The sequence below is a fragment of the Mustela nigripes genome, chromosome 13, assembly GCF_022355385.1.
Source record: "Mustela nigripes isolate SB6536 chromosome 13, MUSNIG.SB6536, whole genome shotgun sequence".
In the NCBI taxonomy this organism is placed as follows: Eukaryota; Metazoa; Chordata; class Mammalia; order Carnivora; family Mustelidae; genus Mustela; species Mustela nigripes.
In genome coordinates this window covers 4,508,654-4,530,710 of record NC_081569.1, presented here as the reverse complement: position 1 = coordinate 4,530,710, position 22,057 = coordinate 4,508,654, and the positions used below count along the sequence as shown (strand labels likewise).

The window sequence follows — 22,057 nt, the reverse complement described above, 5'->3', positions numbered from 1 at the left end:
AGTATTCATTAATAATTGCTCCTGGAGTCAGTAATTTTATGAGTTGAAGAAAGGAGTTTTATAATTTTAGTATTTCTTTCTCAGTTATTAGCTGGAGTTCTGTGTAAAATATCTTTCCGTCTTTGATGAGGACTATTTGGTTACTTTGAAGTATAGTTTATGTTGGGAAATGGGATATATACTTAATTTATTTTCCTTAGTTACCAGTTTTTTCAGTAGTGAGTTGATGTCCTGACAGTCTCCAATAGTGTATTAAGAGTCTGTCCTTTATTATTTTAAAAAAAATTGTGGTAAAATGCACATAGCATAAAGTTTACCATTTTCATCATTTTTAAAAGTGTATACAGTTCAGTAGCATTAAGTACATTCACACTGTTGAGCAATTTCCAGAACTGTTTTCATCTTGCAAAACTGAAACTCTATACCCATTAAAGAGCTCCCCACTCCCCCTCCCTCCTGCCCCTGGCAACCACCCTCCTGCTTTCTGTTTCTATGAATTTGACTCCACGTGCCTCACACAGTGGAATCACACAGTACTTGTTTTTCTGTGGCTGGCTAATTGCATTTAGCATAATGTCCTCAAGGCTCACCTCTACTGTGGCTTGTGACTGGACTTCCTTCCTTTTCAAGGCTGAATAATAGTCCATTGTGTGTTTATATCCCATTTTGTATATCCACTCACCCGTGGATAGATGCTAGGCTTGCTTCCGCATCTTGGGGATTGCTTGAGTAATGCTGCTTTGAACACAGTGTCCAAGTGTCCTGCTTTCAGTTGTTCCAGGTACGTACTCAGAAGTGCAATGGCTAGATCATATCGTAACTATTTTTAATTTTTGAGGAACCACCCTCTTCCCCCGCACACAGTGGCTGCACCATTTCACATTCCTGCCAACAGAGTGCGAGGGTTCCAATTTCTCCACATCCTCGCCGACACCTGTGGTTTTCTGTTTTGTCTGTCTGTTGGTTTGCTTGCCTTCGGCAATAGGCACCCCAATGGGCGAGGTAGCCTCCTCTGTTGTTCTTTTAATGAACTCACTGGGTTTCACGTGTGTGGTATGTTTGGGTTAGGTGCTTTTCCGTGGTCAGGCTGTTTCCTCTTCGGTCGTGGAGTCCCCTCATGCTGGCTCCTACATCCTGGGAACATGTGAACCCATGAAGCCTGAGAAGCTTCCTTACTTTTCAGTCCCAACAAGGTGTCCTGGGTGCATTTCCTGTGCTAAACGTGGCATCAGCCATCCTTCCAAAGAGCCAGGTGTCTTGTGGTGAGGAATAGTATTTGATGTCACATTCTGGGTACCAGGGATGCTTGGGCATATCTGCTGCTAGGCCTTTGCGGTGGCCAGAGCTGAGAAGTGTATGTTTTTATTGTATTTATTTATTTATTGGAAAAGTTTTATTTATTTATGTAATTTCTACAGTCAGTGTGGGGCTCAAACTCATTAAAAACTCATGACCATGATATCAAGAGTTGCATGTTCTTCCAACTGAGGCAGCCCGGCACCTCAGGAAGTATATGTATTTAAAAAAAAAAAAAGAAAAATTTTACTTTCAAGTGGATAGATAAAATCTTTAAATATATATATATATATATATTTTACTCGAGAGAGAGGATGAGTGAGCAGGAGAGAGCACAGGCGGGCTGGGGGGTAGGTGAGGGGAGAAAAGTGGGCTCCCTTGCTGAGCAGGGAGATGACACATGGCTCGATCCCAGGACCCTGAGATCCCGAGCTGAGCTGAAGGCAGACAGACGCTTCCCTAACTGAGCCATCCAGGTGCCTCGGAAATATAAGGTTCTTAAAAAGAAGAAAGTGGGTGGAGCACATGACTCTTGGTCTTGGGGTTGTGAGTTTGAATCCCATATGAGGCATAGAGCCTACTTTAAAAAAAACAGGGAAGAAAAATCACGAGTATTCACTGGTATTCAAATGTAAAATTATGGAGTTTTTATGTAACTGATTTTATACTGAAAATCTTGGTTCTTAAGATTTTCCTACCACACATACATATATATGCCCAAATTTTGAAGTATTAATATCAATTTTTTTTAACATCTAAGGCAACTACATAAAGTTGAGGGTGTATTTGCAGTTCTTTCTGGTCTTAGAATAGATCACATTAAGGATATATCAGTCAAAATACTGCATTTTAAAGGTCACTGGGAACAAGTGTTTTTTCTATATGGTTATGTCACCAGCTCGATATGCTGTTGGCTTATTTAGTTTCTGTTTTTCAATTTTTAGGGAATTTTTTTGTTTTTCTCCTTTAATTACATATATATATATGTAAATATATATATAAATCTTATATATGTAAATATATATTTATTTATTTATATTTATTTTAAGATTTATTTGAGGGAGAAAGAGAGTGAGAGTGTGTACGCATGTGCATGCCTGTCTGTGTGCTGGGGGGAGGGACTGAGAGCAAGGGAAAGAGAGAATCTTAAACACACTTCATGCTGAGCTCTGAGCCCTTTGGGGGGCTTGATCTCACAACCCTGCAATCAGGGTTGGGCTGAAATCAAGAGTTGGGCACTTAACCGACTGTGCCACCCAGGCATCCCAATTTTATGTAATGTAACCTCTTGACTCTTGGTTTCGGCTCCAGTCGTGATCTCAGGGTCGTGGGATTGAATCCACAGAAGCAGTGTGCAGTCTGCTTCCTCTCTCCCTCTCCCTCTGCCTCTCCCCCCTTATTTCTCCCCCTACCTCCCTCTCAAATAAATAAATCTTAAGAACAAAACCTTGGACCTGGTGACAGGTGTTGGAATTAAAAACAAAAACAACAAAAAGACACAAAGGCTTTTTATTATGGAATGTCCCAAACGTACATAAAAGTGGCCAGAAAGGTAGAACAAGCCGTCTTTTAATAGTCGCCAGCTCCTGGCCCGTCTCATTTTATGTATTTTCTCACCCATCCCTTCCCGCTCATGGATTATTTCTAAACAAATCCCTGCATCACTGGGTCTGTAATAGTTCTGTATTATCTTTAAAGTATGAGGTTTTCCTCACAAAGAACGTGGATATAATATCATGACATCTCGAAGCTAATAATAATGATAATCTCTTATTATTATCAGACCTTAATACCAAGTGTCAAATGTCCTGAAGTCATTGTCAGGTTAGTGCTCAGATAGCTCTGAGCGTCTCGTCTCTCTCTGCAGTTGGCTTGCTTGAATCAGGGTCTAAATAAGAGCTGTACACTGCAATGTGGACCTTTCTCTTAAACTTCCTTTAATCTCTAAGTTTCCTTTTTCTGTTTTCCCCTTGAAATCTATTTGTTGAAAAAACTGGGCTGTGTGTCCTGTAGAGGCCCATGTTCTGGATTTTGCTCTTCCCGTCCTCCTTAATGACTTGTCCCTCTAAGCACCTCCCCTGGGCCCAGGTCAGTGGCTCCCACAGTGAAGAGCGAGCACAGTGGTCCCCTTTTGACCCAGAAGGGCCTCCGCTGACGCAGGCGCCCTCGAGGTCTGCTGCTTCCCCCGGGCTGTCTTGCTGTGCCCACCAGAGCAGTGTGGGCTGCCCGACTTCTCCCCCTTGCTTTTCTCCCGAGTCTGGGAGTGAAGGAGCTGTTGCCTACTCCACCCTTTCCTGCGGGCATGTGTGGTCAGCCCGCTCAGGGCAGTGGTTCAGGACACCCCCAACAGGGCTGAGGGCACGGACACTGGCAAGACCACTCAGCCCTCCTGCCCTGGGGGCTTCTGAGGGCCAATCAGGTCTGCTCTGGACGTCCCCGAGCCACGGGACTAGAGGTGTCCAGCACTGCCTCTGCTGAGCGAGAGCAGAGGGCCTAGTGGGTCTGGCAGTGTAGTGGGCTCTGACACTTGAAGACGTGCTTTTGGCCTCTGGAAAGGAAAAGCTGGTCTGCTCAGCCTGAGGGAAGGAACACTCCCCGTCCTAGAAGCAGGACTGATGTCTGGAAACATAACGTCAGTTCTGTCTCTGATGAATAAGGTGAGAGGCAAAGCTTGCTTGGGTGTATCAACACTTGGAACGAGGCCTGGGGGTGCCACATTTCCTGGGAGGGGTGGAAGAAAACATGGTGGTGGGACCCCGTGCGAGGAAAGCCAGACCGCCATGGTTGGCGAGCTGTGAGTCCGCAGCCCCCGTGGCTCCTGAGTGACTTGCTTTCCTGGTGTTTCTTCCTAGACTTGCCAGGTGTGCCAGATGCTGCTGCCCAACCAGTGCAGCTTCTGCGCCCACCAGCGGATCCACGCCCACAAGTCCCCCTACTGCTGCCCGGAGTGTGGGGCCCTCTGCCGCTCTGCCTACTTCCAGACCCACGTGAAGGAGAATTGCTTGCACTATGCCCGCAAGGTGGGCTACAGGTGGGTGCTGCCTGGCGTGCTGTCCTGGGCTGGCCCAGCGGCCGGTCCTTTCCTGGGTCTGAGCTCATTTCAGGATGAACTTTGGTCTTTAGAGTGCTGGGCCCCCAGCCTAGTAAGACAGGAATGTAAGTTGGTATTTAGGTGTTTTTATTTTTAGAGAACAAGGGGGATAGGTAGTAAGAATAGGAGTTAAAAAGAGTTAAACATGAAAAAGTACCTTTGAAGGGATGGTTTTGGGGATTAGTTTGGTTTTTAAAAGTGTATAAAGTTAATTTACTTACAGAGTTACTGTGTTTGGCATATTAAATTTGAAGTCCCATTACAATCATACATTGACTAATTGCAGTACTTTCGGATGTTCTCAGTTTCCATTAGCAACTGGAACTGCAAGGTACAGAAGCCTTCAGTATCTTTACGTTGAAGAATTTTTGTCCGTTTGTGAAAAAAAAGTGCACAACCTGAAAATGGAAAAATGATCAGCCTCATAGTAAAACCAAGAAAACTATTTTAAACTGAGTATACTCCACCTGTCAAGTAAATGTAGGCAAGAAGTCATTTTCAGGAAAAAGATCAAAACGGGGAGAGAAACGCTCTCCCAAACACATTGATCTCTGACTTTTACAACCACTTGGTGAGGCTCCCTTTACTGACTTACTACATTCTGGAGTTTCTACATCTTCTGATGTTTTGACGTTACCACTTTCAGTTACCTGAAAATTAATTTTGGCTCGCAGACGGGGTGGAGGCATGGGGAGGTGCTGTGGGGACTCCCTGGCTTCTGTCCCCATGTAAGTACTTCCAAATGTAGACTAGCTTCTTTTGCATGTTATGGGAAATGGAGAACACACCAGAGATGGGTTACTCAGAGCCCTGGCTGCTGTGCTGCAGAGGGGTGTGGCTTGGTAGCATCCTAGCTCAGTGTTTTTTGTTGTTTTTTTTTATTTAAGTCATTTCTGGCCCCAACGTGGAGCTCAAACCTACAACCCTGAGATCAGGAGTCACAGGCTTCACTCACCGAGCCAGCTGGGTGCCCCCCGCCAGGTCACATTTTTTAAACCAAACACCTGAACGTGTGTTTTTACAGTATTACATAACATTTGAAAGTACCTTTCCAACTGTGACTTAAGCATGTGCTGCTGGTTTCAAGATCAAGTCCAATCCACTAAAAATGCAAGCAGTACTTAAATTTTTATCTTTGGATTTTGAATCCAAGAAGTTTCCAATGATGCAGATACATAGATAGGTCACGAGAGAGATAGATCATGAACAGGGGAGACAGGAGAGGGAGAAGCAGTCTGAGCAGGGAGCCTGATGCAGGGCTCAATCCCAGGACCCTGGGATCATGACCTGAACTGAAGGCAGAGGCTTAACAGACTGAGTCACCCAGGCGCCCTGGTCTTTGGTCTTTTTTTTTTTTAATTTGTCAGAGAGAGAGCGCGAGCAAGCGCAGGCAGACAGAGGTGGAGAGAGAAGCAGACTCTCCGCTGAGCAAGGAGCCCGATGTGGACTCGATCCCAGGATGCTGGGATTATGACCCAGTGTCATGATCCCAAAGGCAGCTGCTTAACCAACTGAGCCACCCAGGCGTCCCTGGTCTTTGGTCTTTTAATTCAGTATTTTATTTTACTTTCATCTGCAAGAGAGTAAAAAGAAACAGTGTCTCAAAAGCGATTCAGTTTTTCAAGGCTTTTTTTCTTTTTTCTTTTTTTTAACGATTATTTATTTGAGAGAGAGACAGAGGGAGCAGGGGAGGGGCAGAGGGAGAGGGAGAAGCAGATTACCCCTAAGTGGGGAGCTGGATTCGGGGCTCGATCCCAGTACCCTGTTGGACACCTAACCGATTGAGCCACCCAGATGCCCCTGTCAGGCCTTTTTGTACGGAATGTCCGACAAAAGAGTAACGTGATTCAGCTGCGGGGGCGGCTTACTGGAGCTGTTGGCATTCCAGCCTTCAGAGGCCCGTGGTTGAACTCAGGAGGCGTATGCACAAGGTATAGTCTCGGTCGTGCTTAAGAGCTTCGCTATTAGCATGTATTTTTTGTATCACTTTTATTTAGACACATAGCACACATTCACCCATGTAAAGTGTACATAGTTTTCAGTGTATTTACAGAGTTGTTCATTATCACAACCAATTTTATTTTTATTTATTTTTATTTTTTATTTATTTTTTTAAAGATTTTATTTATTTATCAGAGAGAGAGAGGGGGAGAGAGAGCGAGCACAGGCAGACAGAATGGCAGGCAGAGGCAGAGGGAGAAGCAGGCTCCCTGCCGAGCAAGGAGCCCTATGTGGGACTCGATCCCAGGACGCTGGGATCATGACCTGAGCCGAAGGCAGCTGCTTAACCAACTGAGCCACCCAGGCGTCCCTATCACAACCAATTTTAGAACATTCTCTTCATTCCAGAAGAAACTCCGTTTTATAACCCTTCCATTTCTCCCTCCCTCAGCTATCACTACTTTATTTTCTGCTTCATATATTTGTTTCTTTTGGACATTTCACAGAAAAGGAATCATAGGATCTGTAGTTTTAGCCAAGATTCACCCCTGTTATGTCAAGAGGTCGCTCCTTTGTTACGGCGGAGTGATGCTCCCCGGCTTTAGATACCACAGTTCACGCATCCCTTTACCAGCTGATAAAAACTTGGGGTTCCACCTTTCTGCCGTTATGATAGTGCCCTGATGAACACTGATGTGTCAGTTGTGGTGTGGATGCAAATTTTCCGTTCTTTTGGGCCGACACTTGGGAGTTGAAGAGCGCGGGACTACCTGGTAACTCTGTTTAACTTTTTGAGGAACTGCCAGACTATTTTCAGAAGTGGTTGTACCGTTTCTGTCTCCCTACCAGCCAGCAGATGAGATTTGTGATTTCTCTGCCTCCTTGCTGGCATTGTGCATCTGACTGCTGATGACGGCCATCCCTGTGGCTGTGAAGTGGTGTCTGGTTAGGGTTTTGATTTACATTTTCTCAGTGGCTCCCTGCGCTGAGTATCTTTTCTGTTCGGTATTTTCTTTGGAGAAATGTCTATTTGCCTGGTTTTTAATTGGGTTATTTATTAACTTACTATTGAGTTGTAAGAGTTCTTTGTCCATTCTGGATGTAAGTCCCTTGTCAGATACGGGACGTGCAAATATCTCCTCCTGTTCTGTGGGTGTTACATTTCGGTGAATTTTCAGTGTTCCTGTGCTCCATTTATTATTGAGTTCTACTACAGAGTCTTACAATCTTACTTAGTTTTGTGTTATTTTTGCTTTTCTCGAAGACATTATCAAAGTACATTTTATGTGTTTTATGTGTAGGTACTTCATGTAAAATGTATATATATGTTATATATACAGTTTAGAATTGTGTAAATTTTTCTGCTCTTTGGTGAAAATTTGGGGAGTGGCCAGTGATGTCGTAAAGGAGCAAGTTTGAACTATTCTTAATGATCTGTCATTTTTAAAAATTATTTGTGATTATTAGGACAATCAAGTATTTTACTCCTCTTTGTCTTTTCTAAAACTTTACATATTTCATGGTATATAATTCTGTAATTGTGTATCTTCTCTTTAAAAAATTGGTGTAAAGAGTTCTGTCTTGGGGTCAGATTTCTCTTCCCACTTCTTCATCAATTTGTAAACCGTACTTGACTTGGTCTTTCACTGACACGGTGTGGGTTCTTTCACTCCCAGAGTTCTTACTTTCCATGGGGCTTCTTTGCAGAGTGTCTCCTCAGTACATAGAAGGGGTTTTTAGCCGCATTTTTTTTTTTAAGATTTTATTTATTTATTTGACAGAGAGAAATTACAAGTACACTGAGAGGCAGGCAGAGAGAGAGAGAGAAGGAAGCAGGCTCCCTGCTGAGCAGAGAGCCCGATGCGGGACTTGATCCCAGGACCCTGAGATCATGACCTGAGCCGAAGGCAGCGGCTTAACCCACTGAGCCACCCAGGCGCCCCTTTAGCCGCATTTTTGAAGCACGTGTTTATACTGCCCCTGCTGATGTCTGGTCAACTTGTACAAGGAAGGCCACTTAAGCTTCCTTACACGGATCAGGTCTACTTGGCCACTTCGGATGAATTTGGAAATATGTGGATTTTCTTTTCTCCCCACGATACTTGTGGTGTAGAAGTACTTTTGTGTGCTAGAAGTTGGTCACTATTTTGTTTAGGGGAGAGAAAAGAAAATATAATTAAGTAGCTCGTGTGGAAACTCTAAAGCACGTACAAGTTTAGTGATGAGCGCACATCAGAGGTCATCGCACACAGCTTTCTGCAGGTGCTCCTCATAGCTAATTAAATTTGCAAAGGGGGTTCCCTGTGTCCCCCCACCCCCCAGATACACAGAAAAGGAGGAAAAACGAAAAGGACCAGGCGGGATTCTGTGGTGATGTTGGTGCACAGTATCACCTGTGCTCCAGCCTGTGATGTTGGAGCTCAGGCTTGGGGAGTGAATGGAAGGGCTGTATTTGGGAGTCAGAGGGTATGTGTAAGTGAAGGCATGTCCTTTTCTTCAGTAATGCAACAGCCTCTCTTCTCAGTCTTACTGGGATGTTGGGGTTATGGGGTCAGGCAATACTGCAACAAGCGGGGGGCTCCCAGTTACCTCGAGGGGAGTGGCTGGGCTCGGGGAGGCGGTTTCCTCATGTGGGGGAGATGGGGCTCTCTGTGTGTGGGCAGGAGGAAAGAAGGAGCGGGCGAGAGGGTCTAGGGCCTGGAGTGGATGGAGAATGGCATGTTGGTCAGAGGCTTGTGGGACTGCGGAAGGGGAAGGCCAGTTAGAGAGAGAGGTTGTGAAGTTGGCAGAAGAGTCCGGCCTCGGTTTCAGAAACAAGTGCTTTGATATAGTTCATGCATGATCCAAACAGTGTATTTGCTAAACGGTGTTTGGAAAACACAGCCTAGGCCTTCGGAGCCCCATGGTCTGGAGCTGTACCGGCTGTGCCTGACTGTTGAGTTTGACGTGTGGCCAGCGTGACCGGCCGCTGTGTTTTATTGTATTAATTTAAATCTCTGTAGCCACATGGCCAGTACAGTGTGGAACATTCCTGCGGTCAGCACAGGTTCCCCTGGACTGTTCTGCCCCAGAGGATTCCGTCCTGGGTTTTGAGGCTGCGTGTTTTCCTGTGCTTGTGGCTCAGGCCTGCCTGGCATCTCCCAGTCACACTGCGTGAAGTGGCCGTCCCCGCTCACTTGGTAGCAGCCAGTGGGAAGGCCCAGGCTCCTGTGGCCTCCTGCACCCCTGCGGTGGTGTTGTGCTTCAAAGGATTTGGTTTATATCCTCTTGGGACCATTCCCCTCCCTCTCTATTCCCGCCAGCATAGCCGTGGGTGTGGTGGCTGCAGACAGGCTCTCAGCGTGCATGTGTGAAGGATGGCGGGGGGGCCCCCCCCCCCCCCCCCCCCCCGCCGAGATGGCTCTGCTCCTGCCCTCCGTCCTCCTCCCCCAGCACAACTTCTGGATCTCATGCACCTCCCACACCCCCACCACCCTGTCCAGGTGCGTGCACTGTGGGGTCGTCCACCTGACCTTGGCCTTGCTGAAAAGCCACATCCAGGAGCGACACTGCCAGGTTTTCCATAAGTGTGCGTTCTGCCCCATGGCCTTCAAGACTGCCAGCAGCACCGCGGACCACAGCGCCGCCCAGCACCCCACCCAGCCTCACAGACCCTCCCAGTGAGTGTGATGCGGGGCCGGCAGGCCTGTGGGGTGGAGCTGAGTGGCCGGGGCACTCTGGGGAAGGTGTTAGGATGGACCAGGGAGCTGGGGCTGCCCGGGGTTCACTGCATGCATCCCCAGGCAGGGGAGTAGCCACGTCGGCTCAGAGCAGTGCTTTCCCAAACCTGAGCCTGGTACAGAGAATGGAGATGGGGCGAAGGTTCCGTGGCCAGAGCCCGGCCCCTCACTCCCTGGGCCTTGTCTCTCCAGGCTCATTTATAAGTGCTCCTGTGAAATGATCTTCAACAAGAAGAGGCACATTCAGCAGCATTTTTACCAGAACGCCAGCAAGACGCAGGTGGGCGTCTTCAAGTGCCCTGAGTGCCCACTTCTGTTCCTGCAGAAGCCAGAGTTGATGCAGCACGTCAAGGTGGGGTGCCCCGGGGAAGGAGGCTGGGGAGGAGGGCATGCGCCTCAGGCCCCGGGGGTCTGACTCTGTGCCTCTTTCCCCTTACCCAGTCAGTAATCGCTCTCCCCATCCCCAGAGCACCCACGGTGTTCCCCGAAACGTGGACGAGCTGTCAAGCCTCCAGTCTTCATCGGACACGTCCTCAAGCCGCCCCGGCTCTCGAGTTCCCACCGAGCCCCCAGCCACGACCGTGGCTGCTCGGGGCAGCTCCCTGCCTTCGAGCCGCTGGGGCAGGCCTGAGGCCCATCGCAGGGCCGAGGCCAGGCCCCGGCTGAGGAACACTGGCTGGACGTGCCAGGAGTGCCAGGAGTGGGTTCCTGATCGGGAGAATTATGTGTCCCACATGAAGAAGAGCCACGGTCGGGTAAGTGTCGGCGCGTGGTCCCCGGGCAATGCCAGAGTCCTGGACTTCTGTCCTGTGGGGTCAGAGCCCCCTTATGTGGTGGACCCCTTAGGGTGCCCGGGGCTTTGGGCAGGGTGGGTCCCACAGAGCCGAGGGCTTTCTGCCTGTACCGCCCGCGTACAAAGACCCCCGGAGCGGTCCTAGAGTTCTGATGCTTTGCGTCCTGTCGTCTCCCGCAGGCGTTGAAGCGGTACCCGTGTCGGCAGTGTGAGCAGTCCTTCCACACCCCGAACAGCCTGCGCAAACACATCCGCAACAACCACGACACAGTGAAGAAAGTCTATACTTGTGGGTGAGTGCTGGACGTGTGAGCCAGGAGGTCTGAGGTTCAAAAGGACTGTGGCCGGCACTGCTGGGGCTCTTCTCTGCTGTGAGATCAGGGAGGCGGGGGGCAGAAGCAGGAGAGAAGCAAGTTTCTCCTGGAAAGATACAGCGGCTCAGTCGGGAGGCCGGGCTGGTCGGGGACCAGCTTCTAGCCGCTGGTGGCCGCGGAGCCTTCCCCTTCCTACCTCCCTCACCCCAGTCTACACTGCCAGTCAGCATGACCAGCCCTGAGCTTTAGGAGGAGTGACAGTGATGGGACCCTGTGCCCCGTCTGGCCTCCCCCTTGCTGACCACTGGCCCAGCCTTGGGACCTCTGGGCAGTGATGGCAGGGAGTGGAGAGAGATCATAGCTCAGGGCCGGGACGAGCATTCTGACTTGCTGTTGTCGGCCACCTGGTGACTCCCAGCCAGCTCTCTCCCCAGGAGCCAGAAGCAGCAGCGTGCGCCTCACCTCCCTGCCAGTGTGCGTGGCCCCGCTAGGCTCCCTGGGGCCTGTCACCTTAGACCCTGTCTTCCGGCTATGCTCCCGCAGGTACTGCGCAGAGGACAGCCCGAGCTTTCCTCGGCCCTCCCTCCTGGAGAGCCACATCAGCCTTATGCATGGTATCAGAAACCCTGATTTGAGCCAGACGTCCAAAGTCAGACCTTCGGGTGGACATTCCCCTCAGGTGAGCAGGGGGCCCCTGCCCCTGGGAGTGACTTGCCCCGTGAGCGCGTCAAGTTGGCTGCAGGGGCCCATGTGTGACAGCAGCCATGGAGCCTGCAGCAGCAGCAGCTTCCCTCCCCGCGGCTCATTCTCTAGTCCTGTGCGTGACCGCACACAGGTGAAGGACAGGGACACAGACCTGGGATCAGCCATTAGCCTTTTGCACCTGTGGCTTTCCTGTCCCTGGTGGACTCTGGAGTGGACCCACAGGTGCCGTGTCAAGCTGCTGCCGCCCCTCTAGTGCCGGGAGGAGTGGAGGGGGTGAGGGGTGCAGGGCTGAGGGTGGCAGCGCTCCCTAGTGTGTGTGCATGTGCACATGTGTGTGTCTCTCTCTCGCGCACACACACACACACACACACACACACATTATGGGAGGAGTCAAACCTAGACTCCTGGGATCCTGGAGCACTGTACAGCAAGGGCTGTATGACACGAACACTGTTCTGTGCCCTTGTCCCATTTCTGGTGAACCTGAGGAGCGACATGCTTTCCCCTCCTCACAGCTCGCTCTTCCCATGCCGGGGCAGGGAGGGCTGCTCCTCAGAGGATTGGGCATGTCTGGGAAACTCGGAGAGCTGCCTGAGGTTGCAGGGCATTTCTTCCTGGCTGCTTGGAGAAGGGCGTTGGTCAGCCAAAGGCTTTTCACACGTGGCAGGTGGGATGTCTGCTGACGTTTTGGGGGCGTCTGCCTGCGGTTGACATGCGCACCCCCACCCTCCAAATGCACATGCCCTTTGATCCAGTGGTTCTGTCCCTGGGATTGTTCTGTCTGACGCCCTTGGCCTCAGGCCTGAAGGGGTCCGCACCCCGCACCACAGGGCCGTGTGCCGTGCAACAACGCAGGAGCACAGCTCCATGTTGTGGGAGGGGACCGTTCGCCCCGCCAATGCTAGGTAGGGGCCCTCCTGGAGACAGCGGCCAGCCCGTGTCCTGAAGTAGGAAAAGTACACTGAAGCAAAGTGTGCATGGTCTCATTTTGTAAAAGGCAACAGCTTTCCCTTTGTGGGTGCACAGATGGTCTCTCGGGGAGCCGCAGAACCCAGGCCATGTGGCCTTCTCTGGTGGGCAGGTCCAGGGAGAGCTGGCCAAGAGGGACTTCTCCTGCCTGTCCCACATCCTTGGAATGTGGTGCCACACGCATAAGTTACATGAGACAAAGCAAAAGCAAACCCAAAAACCTGAAAGAAACCAAATCTAAACCCACGGTTTGGGGCTGGGGCGAGCCTGGCTGGGGCGGGGCTCCTGGGAGTCCATGGGCGGCAGCGTTTGGGTATGGGGCTCCCGCTGGGCACGGGCTCTGCCCGACACCGCTCATGCCATGTCCCCTTGTAGGTGAGCCATCTGAAAAGACCAGGCAGCGGAGCCGGGGACGCTCCGGGCACCAGCAATGGCGCGGCCGTCTCTTCCACCAAAAGGCACAAGTCCCTGTTCCAGTGTGCGAAATGTAGCTTTGCCACAGACTCGGGGCTCGAGTTCCAGAGCCACATACCTCAGCACCAGGCGGACAGCTCCACGGCTCAGTGTCTCCTCTGCGGCCTGTGCTACACCTCGGCCAGCTCCCTCAGCCGCCACCTCTTCATCGTCCACAAGGTGAGAGACCAGGAGGAGGAGGAGGCGGCGGAGCCCGAGGAGGGCTCCGGGGAGGAGGTATCCATGGAGACCAGAGAGAACGGACTGGAAGAATGTGCCGGAGAGCCTTTGCTGGGCGACCCAGAGGCGAGATCGCGAGGCCCAGCTTCCGAGGAGGACGGTGCCCCAGATGCTCAGAGTCCAGCACAGGCCTCTCAGGACCAGGACAGCCCCGCTCCGTCCCCTCAGGTGTGACCGGAGGCTCTGCGGTGCGTGCGGTCGGGGTGCTGCCCCGGCGTGCCCCGTCTGCCATGTGGACAGTGGGGGAGAGAAGGCTCTGCCCCAGTGTGAGTGTGGCCGGCTGTGCCCTGGAGCCGCGTCTGCCCCGAGCTGCGGGGGGCTGGGCGTCTCCAGCCCCGGGAAATGTGCAGTCACCCAGGACCCTCCCAGCTCCGAATCTGCTTCTGTTATTTATGGCTTTGTGCTGCTTCTTGGTACCCCAACCCTTGTCTGTGTCCTTCCAACCCCAGGCTGCTTATGTGGCCCAGCCCCAACGCTGTCAACTCGGCTTGAAACCCCTCAGCACTGTGCTCTTCTGGGAGGCTCCTGCGTGCTGCCTTCAGCCGGGGCTCTGGTCGGAGCGCTCCTCCCTGCCTGCAGAGCCTGAGAAGGGGGATGCGGGTGCTGGCCGCCCCCCTTGGAGAGCTCGCCCAGGCTGGCTCGGTGAGGGCCCTCGATCGTTGCCCTTCCTTCCTGCCTTCTCTGATTCTTTCCCCTCCAAAGTCGTCCTGGAGAATGAATTGTCACTGGCTCCTCCCGTCTGTGTGGGTGGGAGGAAGTTCCGCAGCGTGCCTGTTTGGAACTCGGGAGAGCAGGTGGCGTGGCCAAGGCGGGCAGACCCTGTTGGAGGGAGCTGTGCGTCCTGGCTCTGCCGTGGTTCTGCCCTTCCTGACCTGCGGGGTTGGGGGCACACAGACGTTGGAATATTTGTACTCTTGCTCCTGTGCCATTAGAGAGGCTGCCGCCCCAGGCAGGCCAGCCCCTCCTCCTCTCGGCTACACTCATGTTGCTCAGACTATATTTCAAATAAAAAATCTTCTTACCACGCGGGTAGGCTCTTGTATTCCTCTTCAAGTGAGCCTGGCCCTGCCCCGCTCCACCTCAGTCTCTCTTAGACTCCCTCCCGGTCCCATCTCTGAGGGAGAGCAGCGTGCCTGCTGTCCGAGGACGGTCCTGTCTGGATTCTGGAACTGAGGTTAGAAAACCAGAGAAGCTCGGTACGTGGTCCCCGAGAGACTTTCTAAGGACACAAGGGGAGGGTCTTAATACTGGCTAAGGGGCCCCCGCGAGGCCTCCCCGGGACTAGCAGCATTGGCCTCAGGGCCTATTGGAATGTTCTGGGTACCCCCATCTTTCCTACAAATGGATTTTTCTCCTGAGAGACCCCTTTACTAAGGTGGCGGTGGGGAGAGGGATAGAGGGGAGGAATTCTAGGGTTACCTCGCAGTGTTCAAGAGGTCCTGGTGTTGCCACTGCCACGGGGAGCTCTCGGGCGGCAGCATTGGGACTAGACAGGGCAGGCTGGTCAGAATTTGGGCCCAACCAAGCCCCAGGGGCAGGCCACGTGGAGGTGTCCTCTGACCCCTGACCCAAGCTGCTGCTGTGTGGCTGGGGGTGCGACTGGGCCCAGCAGGTCTAGGACAGCAAAGAGAAGTGGGGACTAGCCGAGTTCTTAGAGGTGCTCTTTCAAGGAAGGCATTAAGTGTCAGTCGTAAATTGTTAAGTCAGATAAATACGTCTGACCTTTTCACAATAGAAAAAAAAGTGCATTTTCTTTTTCTGTCCAAAGCCAGATTTTTAGTGGAAATGCTCATGACCCTGGGACGGTTAGTGCTCACCTCCATGTTGGAGAGGCTGTGCTGTTTAAGGATTGCTACACTTGGCACGGCCACCATGTCCCTCTTTCCCAAGCAGGTAGTGAGGCCGCCTACAAGGCCTGAGCTCACCCCATCTTGGCTGTCTGTCGTCCCTTTCCTAATTCCACTGCAGGTGCCCACCCCACACCCCATGGTCCGTTTGTGGGAACACTACTGAGGAGGCTCTGAGAAGGGCTTGAGATGGATTGTGGATCTCTTCCTGCCCCCAGGCAGTGGTAGCTGTAGTGGGGGCAGGGTAGCGAGCTGCAGGCTCCTCTGCCTTGCCTGACCCCATCCACCCTCCTTCCTGGGGATGGTGCGGGGTCGCAAGAATGCCAGGCTACTCACCAGGAGACCTGGGGCACAGCCTGGATTCTGCCCTAAACTGACCCTTACGAAACCCTCTCCCTTCAGCACCCCCGCCCCGCCTCACTGCTGAATCGTCCTGGTAATTCCCATCCAGCTCGCTTCCCGGGCATCATGAGACGGTGAGCGTGCAGGCACTATACATGTGGGATGCATGTAGGGTGCAGGAATGAGGGGTGAGGGGCACCTCCCCCTGCCGCTGGCATGCAGGTGGATTGGTGCGCGCGCTGCTGCAGCAGTAGTGATGTGGCCCCCATCCCCACTGATTTTTGTAATCACAAGGGCCTCCCAGTTAACCCACCTCTATCGCACGGAGAAGAACAGAGGCTCAGAGAGGTCAGAGAACCTGCTGGGCCGCCTGTACGTGCTGGTGCCATGTCAGGTCTGTCTCGTTCCAAAGTCCACAGCACCCCCCACCCCACACTGCCTCCCTGGCCCGGCTGCTTTGGCCGCCTCCCGGCCTGTCAGCACTTTGCAGCCATCAGGACACCTATTTTCCTACCTCCCCTGTGGCTGGGTGCCCCCTCCACCCTTCCCCCGAGTGCCAGATTCTCCTTGGAGCCGGTCTGCGCCTCTTCACCCCAGGGAGAATCCCGCACAAGACATCTGTACTGGACGTTCTGAAGTGGGTGGGTAGGGTGCCCGTGACTTTTCATTTACCTTGGGGGTTGATTTTGCTGTTGAAGACCGTCAGTTTTGGGGGGCCATGCCAGAAAACATGGTTCCCTCAGGGCCCAATATCTTCTGCTCTCTCCTTTTCTGAAGATGTTTTTAGTGGGTGTGCTATCTTATCACTTGTCATCATCAGCAAATGCTTTTGCTGTAACAAGTGCTTATGTACACGTTCTCAGGAGTGACCTTTCTGCTGATGGAGTTAAACAGATAAGCTCCCCACCCGTGTAGAAACTACAGCCTAATACTCACGGGCTTGGCTTGACGAATGACTAGTATTTATTTTCCAACCGCTTTATCTCTGTACAACTGTGCCGAATTACTATAATTGGTGTAGAAAGAACTGTTCCCTTAACTTATGTAAACAGTCTGGTTTTAAAAACTGTAGCAGTTGTGGCTTAGCAAGTTCGAGACATGTTGCGCAGGAGCCCTCTGCCTGCCCCGTTCACCACTGTACACTCAGCTCTGGCCGCACTTTTCCTTGTTATAAAAATTTTTTTATTGCTTTTTTTTAAAATTAATACACATACTTGGTAAGACATCCAAACAGTACAAAAGAATATACAGTACAAAGTAACCTTCCGATCGGAGGTCAGCCTTCAGTTCCCCAGCCCCCCTCTAGAATTTATCACTGTTATCTATCCAGATCTTGTGTACACTTTCTGAGCAATTCTATGCATTTACAAGTTTATAAATATGTATATTTATATTATCTATTTTTAATACAAATGGTAGCATTCTATGCACAGTGTTCTGTAGCTTGCTTTTTTCACTTGTGTAATGGAGATTGTTCCAAATTCATCCAGCGGATCAGTCTCGTTCTTTAGAAGCTCCTAACACAGTTCCTCGCATACAGTAGTGGTCCAGAGAGTGTTGGGATGAGTGAGTGAATGGAGGCACGTATGCACCCACGCGTGAAAGCATCTGATTCAACTGGTAGCCACAGAGTCCTCTCAGGTCTGCTCTGAGCAAAGCAGGATGTTCTGGATTCTAGAATGTGTTGTGTCGTCACCCCTCCACCCCACCCTCATCTTTTCCAAGGGATCCAGGCTGTTCTTGACCTTGTCCACCAATGTCCACCAACAGATGCCACAGCAGTCTTAGGAAAGTAGGTGCGGGGAGCCTTGAGCCCCTTTGGAGGGAAGAGCAAACTGAAGGAGCCAGGTCCCAAGAATAGGATTTTTTTTTTTTTTTGAGGTCCCTATTTAAAATGCCTCTCTCTGATCAGAAAATGACATCACATTATTAGAATAAAAAACGTGCGTATTTGTAACCCCATCTTACTTTTGTGGTTCTTTTCATGTCTGTGTATCAGGGTCCAGTTATTTCCAACTGCTTTTCCAACTGGACTCCTGTTTAGTTCACAGCCAAATATGATATGATTGTGATAGTAACAGAAATCAAACATTTCTACATAACACACGGGATTCTCATGTTCATTCTCTTATGCAGGCGCAGAGCAATCCTAGGAGGTGGATACTGCTGTTCTTTTGGAGGTTCAGAGGGGTTGAGGAATTTCCCGGAGGCCACGGAGCTCATAATGGGCAGGGCTGGGTTTCATTTTGGTGTGACTAGCACTGCCCCGTCTCTGATTTTGAACGCTACCTTTTCTTTTAAGATTTTATTTATTCATGAGGGACAGAGGCAGAGGCTGAAGGAGAAGCTGGGAAGCTGATGCGGGGCTCCATTCCACGACCCCATGACCTGAGCCGAAGGCAGACGCTTAACCGACTGAGCCACCCAGGTGCCCCAGTACCCTACTTTTTTCTACTTGGCATTATATCTGGACATGTTCCATGTCTCTAGAAAGCCCCTAAATCCTCATTTTCAATCACTGTAACCATTTTCAAATCAATTTACTTACCCATTTCCAGTTTAACATTTAAATTTCCCGATTGGTGAGTGCGGTGCAGAGTCCCGCGCATACAGCTTTTTGCTTCTGCAGAATTATTTCCTCAGGGGGTTATTCCTATTTTCGTTGACTAAACTTCCTGGCAATGTGATAGAATGAAGAAAGCCAGCGACTAGAAATCAGAAGCGCTGGGTTCCAGTCTGAGCTTAGTGACTAAGTTGTTTGATCTTTCTTGGCCTCCGTACCCCCATCTGTCAAATGGGGTGGGTGTTGGGTTAAGTCTGTGGGGATCCTGAGATCTGGCTAGATTTTATCTTCTTGTTCCTTATATTTATGCCAAAAGAGAGGAGACCTGCCTAAAGGCAAGAATTCTTAATCAGATTTCTTCTCCTGTTTAATTGTTTTATTTATTGACTCTTGGTCTAGCCATATACAGAAGTAGAAAGGATCGCTCTCTGCCCCCTTTCCCCTAGGCAGTTATCACTTTCATTTGCATTTATTTATGTTGTAATCGGCATCAGATTATTGCTTTTTCAGATGGCGTCTGGCTCTTGAATAAGTACCTCTTGTCAGTCCCTTCCAAGTCTGAACTGTTGACTTGAGGATTTAAAAGTGTCTTCAGATCCAGCTTTCATTAGGGGCCTGGGTCCAGAGGAATTCTTGAGCTACTTCCCTGAGTCATGCATTGGCCTTTTACGATGCTTCTATTTTTTGTCATACTTACTATCGCAAATTGAAGTTGAGTTTTTGGTGAATAAATGCTAGAAAAGGAAGTCAATGTATATGTAACCGATTGTAATGTGGCAAAAGGACATGATAAAGCCATTTAAGGCAGTTCTGCGTGGGAAAAGCCCCCATAGCTAGTGAGAGCTCCAGTGACCAGCAGCGCGTGTGTCTTCACGGGCGGGCGTGGTTATCTATATATCATGGTGATAGTCTAAGATCCGGTCGACCTTGCTTCTACAGCTTAGCCCCACAGCTCTGACCTCCACTTCCTGTGAAGATGGGGATGTTGACCATGCCTTTGGTGTCTGAAGAGTGGTAACCTGCTCTCTGGTGAGGTGTTCGTTCATTAAACTGGGAAGACCCGCTGTTTCTCATCTCCCTTTTTCAGGGGTAGCCCAGGGCACTCTGTACATAATTCCTATTTTCCTCTGGGGTTTTCTGGTCCTTAGAGCAGTTTGCTTGGAATTTCTCCCTAGGACCCACTGTGCAGAGATAGGGCTGAATATTTTTTTGTATCTGAGAAGGAGGGTAGGTTTTGCTTCCAAAGAAGCGCTTTGCCTGAGATGGAGGCTTCACATTTTCTACCCAGGCTGGTTCTGGAATGTGATTTCCATGCAGGGAAACTGCGTGTCAGACAAGGTAGGCAGTGGGAAGGGGACAGCAAGGAAGGGGTAGAAAGTTGTGGGCAAGCCGGAAAGTTTGGACAGGTAGAGGGGTTAGAGACTGGAGACAGCACTCGACTTTTCAGGCGGGCGAGGGTGGTGGCGGTGATGGGCTTATACACTAGGCCCAGCCCGTCAGGAGAAGCATGATGGGTCCCAGTCAGCTCAGAAATGGTCTGTCGGGGCGCACCTTGGGTGAGCAGTCCTTGCAGTCACTTGAAGTTGCAAAAAATGAGAAGATGTAGCTGCTGAGGTCTGGCTGAGAAACAGAAGGGTCCTTAGAGAAAGACTTGAAGGGGAGGAGAAGGACTGACTGGTTTGCCCTACAAGGAGACCAGGAGAAGCCTGGGCTGGGGGGGCCTTTCCCAGGTCTCTCTGAGGGTGTGGAGCTTGTGTCCTGGGCCCAAGTGACCGCCGCTGCCTCCTGACCACAGAGTCTCCCTCTCATCTCATGATCGCTTTATCCTGGACAGGGCCTACATCTGTGGTAGAAATTCCTGACTCCTCCAATCCCATGTGGAATCAGAGTAAGTGCACTGGGGAGGGCACTGGGCTGGAGCAGTTCTGTGCTTGAGTCCCCTGTTCCCCTTCCAATCAAAGCAGAATCAGGAGTGGCTCCCTGCAGCCAGTAATCCTTTAATTGGCGTCCACTTACTCCAGCGCAGATGTGGCCACATCTCCGGTCCCTGGAGCGCCAGAGTGGCCTGCCCATCCCAGAGCGGTAGAACCTGGAGTCTCCACCCTCCAGGGTCCGGGCCTCAGACCCCCAAGCTGGGATCTGTGGGGGGCAGGTCAGGCGAGCACTTCAGAGCATTGCAGATTCCCTAGCAGGAAGGGCAGCTTGCAGCAGAAGGCAGTAGGTCTTCGTGGGGGAGGGGACAGTGGTGGGGGCAGGACCAGCGGAAATCTAGGGCTTTGTTGAGCTCGGGGCTGAGACTTTTAAACGAGTACAATCAAAAGAAGGAAAAACAGAAGAAAGTGGAGGAGTGGATGTGTGTTTGATTCACTTACCCTGCTACCAATGCCTTGCCCTGAGATTGGCCACAGGCCTGGGGCGCTTGCATGACCGGAGTTGAACCTGATGTTGCTTCGTAAGGAGGGTCTCACTGACCTCTGACCTCAGTTCCTACGCCTTCACTTGTGGAAGAGGCTACCTCAGTGTACGTCTACACAGGTACAAGAAGTCTGTCAACCAGAAGGGCATGGACGATATCCGTACTGTGCCCGGAAGAGCTCACAAGTGCCACGTGACGTTCACAGTCCAGCAGCTTACGGCGGGCACTGGCAAGGGGGACATGTTCCCAGGGGGAGCGTCCGGCCTGGTGTAGGGCTCTCCAGGCCATTCCACCCAAGGACTCACTGCAGGAACCTGATAATTCATCAGAAAAAGAGGTGTGTTCCCTGATCAGTATTTTCACAGCTTTCCAGGGCTTTTCTATCAAAAAGACCTCCACTCCAGACTTCCTCTGTGTGGCCTCGGAGGGCACAACAGAATAAGACTCAATAAAAGGAAAAAAGGACAAGCCTCCTGAAAACGAAATGGGCTGCCTGGAGGGCGACTATTCCCAACGGAAGGTGGAGGGCATACCACGCATTGACGCATTGACCACGTCCCCTTCCTGCCAACCCCGAGCGGTCCCGCTGACCCCCACCCCCGTTTCCTCCCTTCCACGTGTCCTTGCACTCGGACCTCTCCCTGCTCCAGGCCAGGGAGCCAGCCCTGAGCCCCAGGAGCTCCACTGTAACACCCAGGGCCTGGCTTTTGGCCACTCTTGTTGGGCGGGCCTGGCTCTGACCTCCGCTTCAGCTCATTGGGCTGCTTCTGTCTTGTTCAGGAGGTCAAAGTTTGCCCTTTATAACCTAATTCCGGTAACTCATTACTGCTTGATAATGTGACTGGTTCCCTCTGAGCTCTTCTGAGAGCAGAGGTAGTGAGGGAAGGAAAAGAAGGGGTAAATATGTCAGGGAAAAGCAAACAATCCTCCTCCTAGGTCATGAGGAAGGAGGCTGGGTGGGGGAGGGCAGGGAGAGCTTACAGTAGGCGTTCGAGAACCTTCTAAAGAACAATGTGCATTTTGAGGCAGAGGTTAGTAGGACTCCGAGATGCCAGCTGGCCTGCCCTCCTTCAAAGTGGAAGTTCTTATCCGATGGTCTCACGTTCCCCTATATTTTGGAGGAACTGTTGGCCACTGCAAGTCAGGAGAGCAAAGGGGACGTTGGAATCTTGTTTGGAGCCGTTGCTCTAGGGAAAGAAAAAGGTCAGCCTGGGGAGCCGGGAAAGGATTGCCAAGCTGCCCGAGACCGGATTGAGGTTAGAAACCAGTTAGCCAGCCTTGTCGCTAGAAGCCACAGCCAGGATTCCAGGTTAGGGACTGACAAGGCAAATTTAGTAGAAGGTCAGGGGCCCAGGGAGATGAGGCCTC

At 51.1% G+C, this 22,057-nt stretch overlaps 1 protein-coding gene across 1 annotated transcript in view; it reads left to right on the top strand.

Moving 5' to 3' along the window:
- Positions 1-17,090, top strand: part of ZNF592 (zinc finger protein 592) — a 37,493-nt gene extending 20,403 nt beyond the window's left edge. The window contains exons 4-10 of the mRNA XM_059371524.1: positions 4,149-4,327; positions 9,811-9,987; positions 10,240-10,399; positions 10,515-10,802; positions 11,021-11,133; positions 11,698-11,833; positions 13,204-17,090. Coding sequence (XP_059227507.1) covers positions 4,149-4,327; positions 9,811-9,987; positions 10,240-10,399; positions 10,515-10,802; positions 11,021-11,133; positions 11,698-11,833; positions 13,204-13,695 — 1,545 coding nt within the window. The 3' untranslated portion in view covers positions 13,696-17,090. The remainder of the gene's footprint in view (positions 1-4,148; positions 4,328-9,810; positions 9,988-10,239; positions 10,400-10,514; positions 10,803-11,020; positions 11,134-11,697; positions 11,834-13,203) is intronic.
- Positions 17,091-22,057: the final 4,967 nt, after the last annotated feature.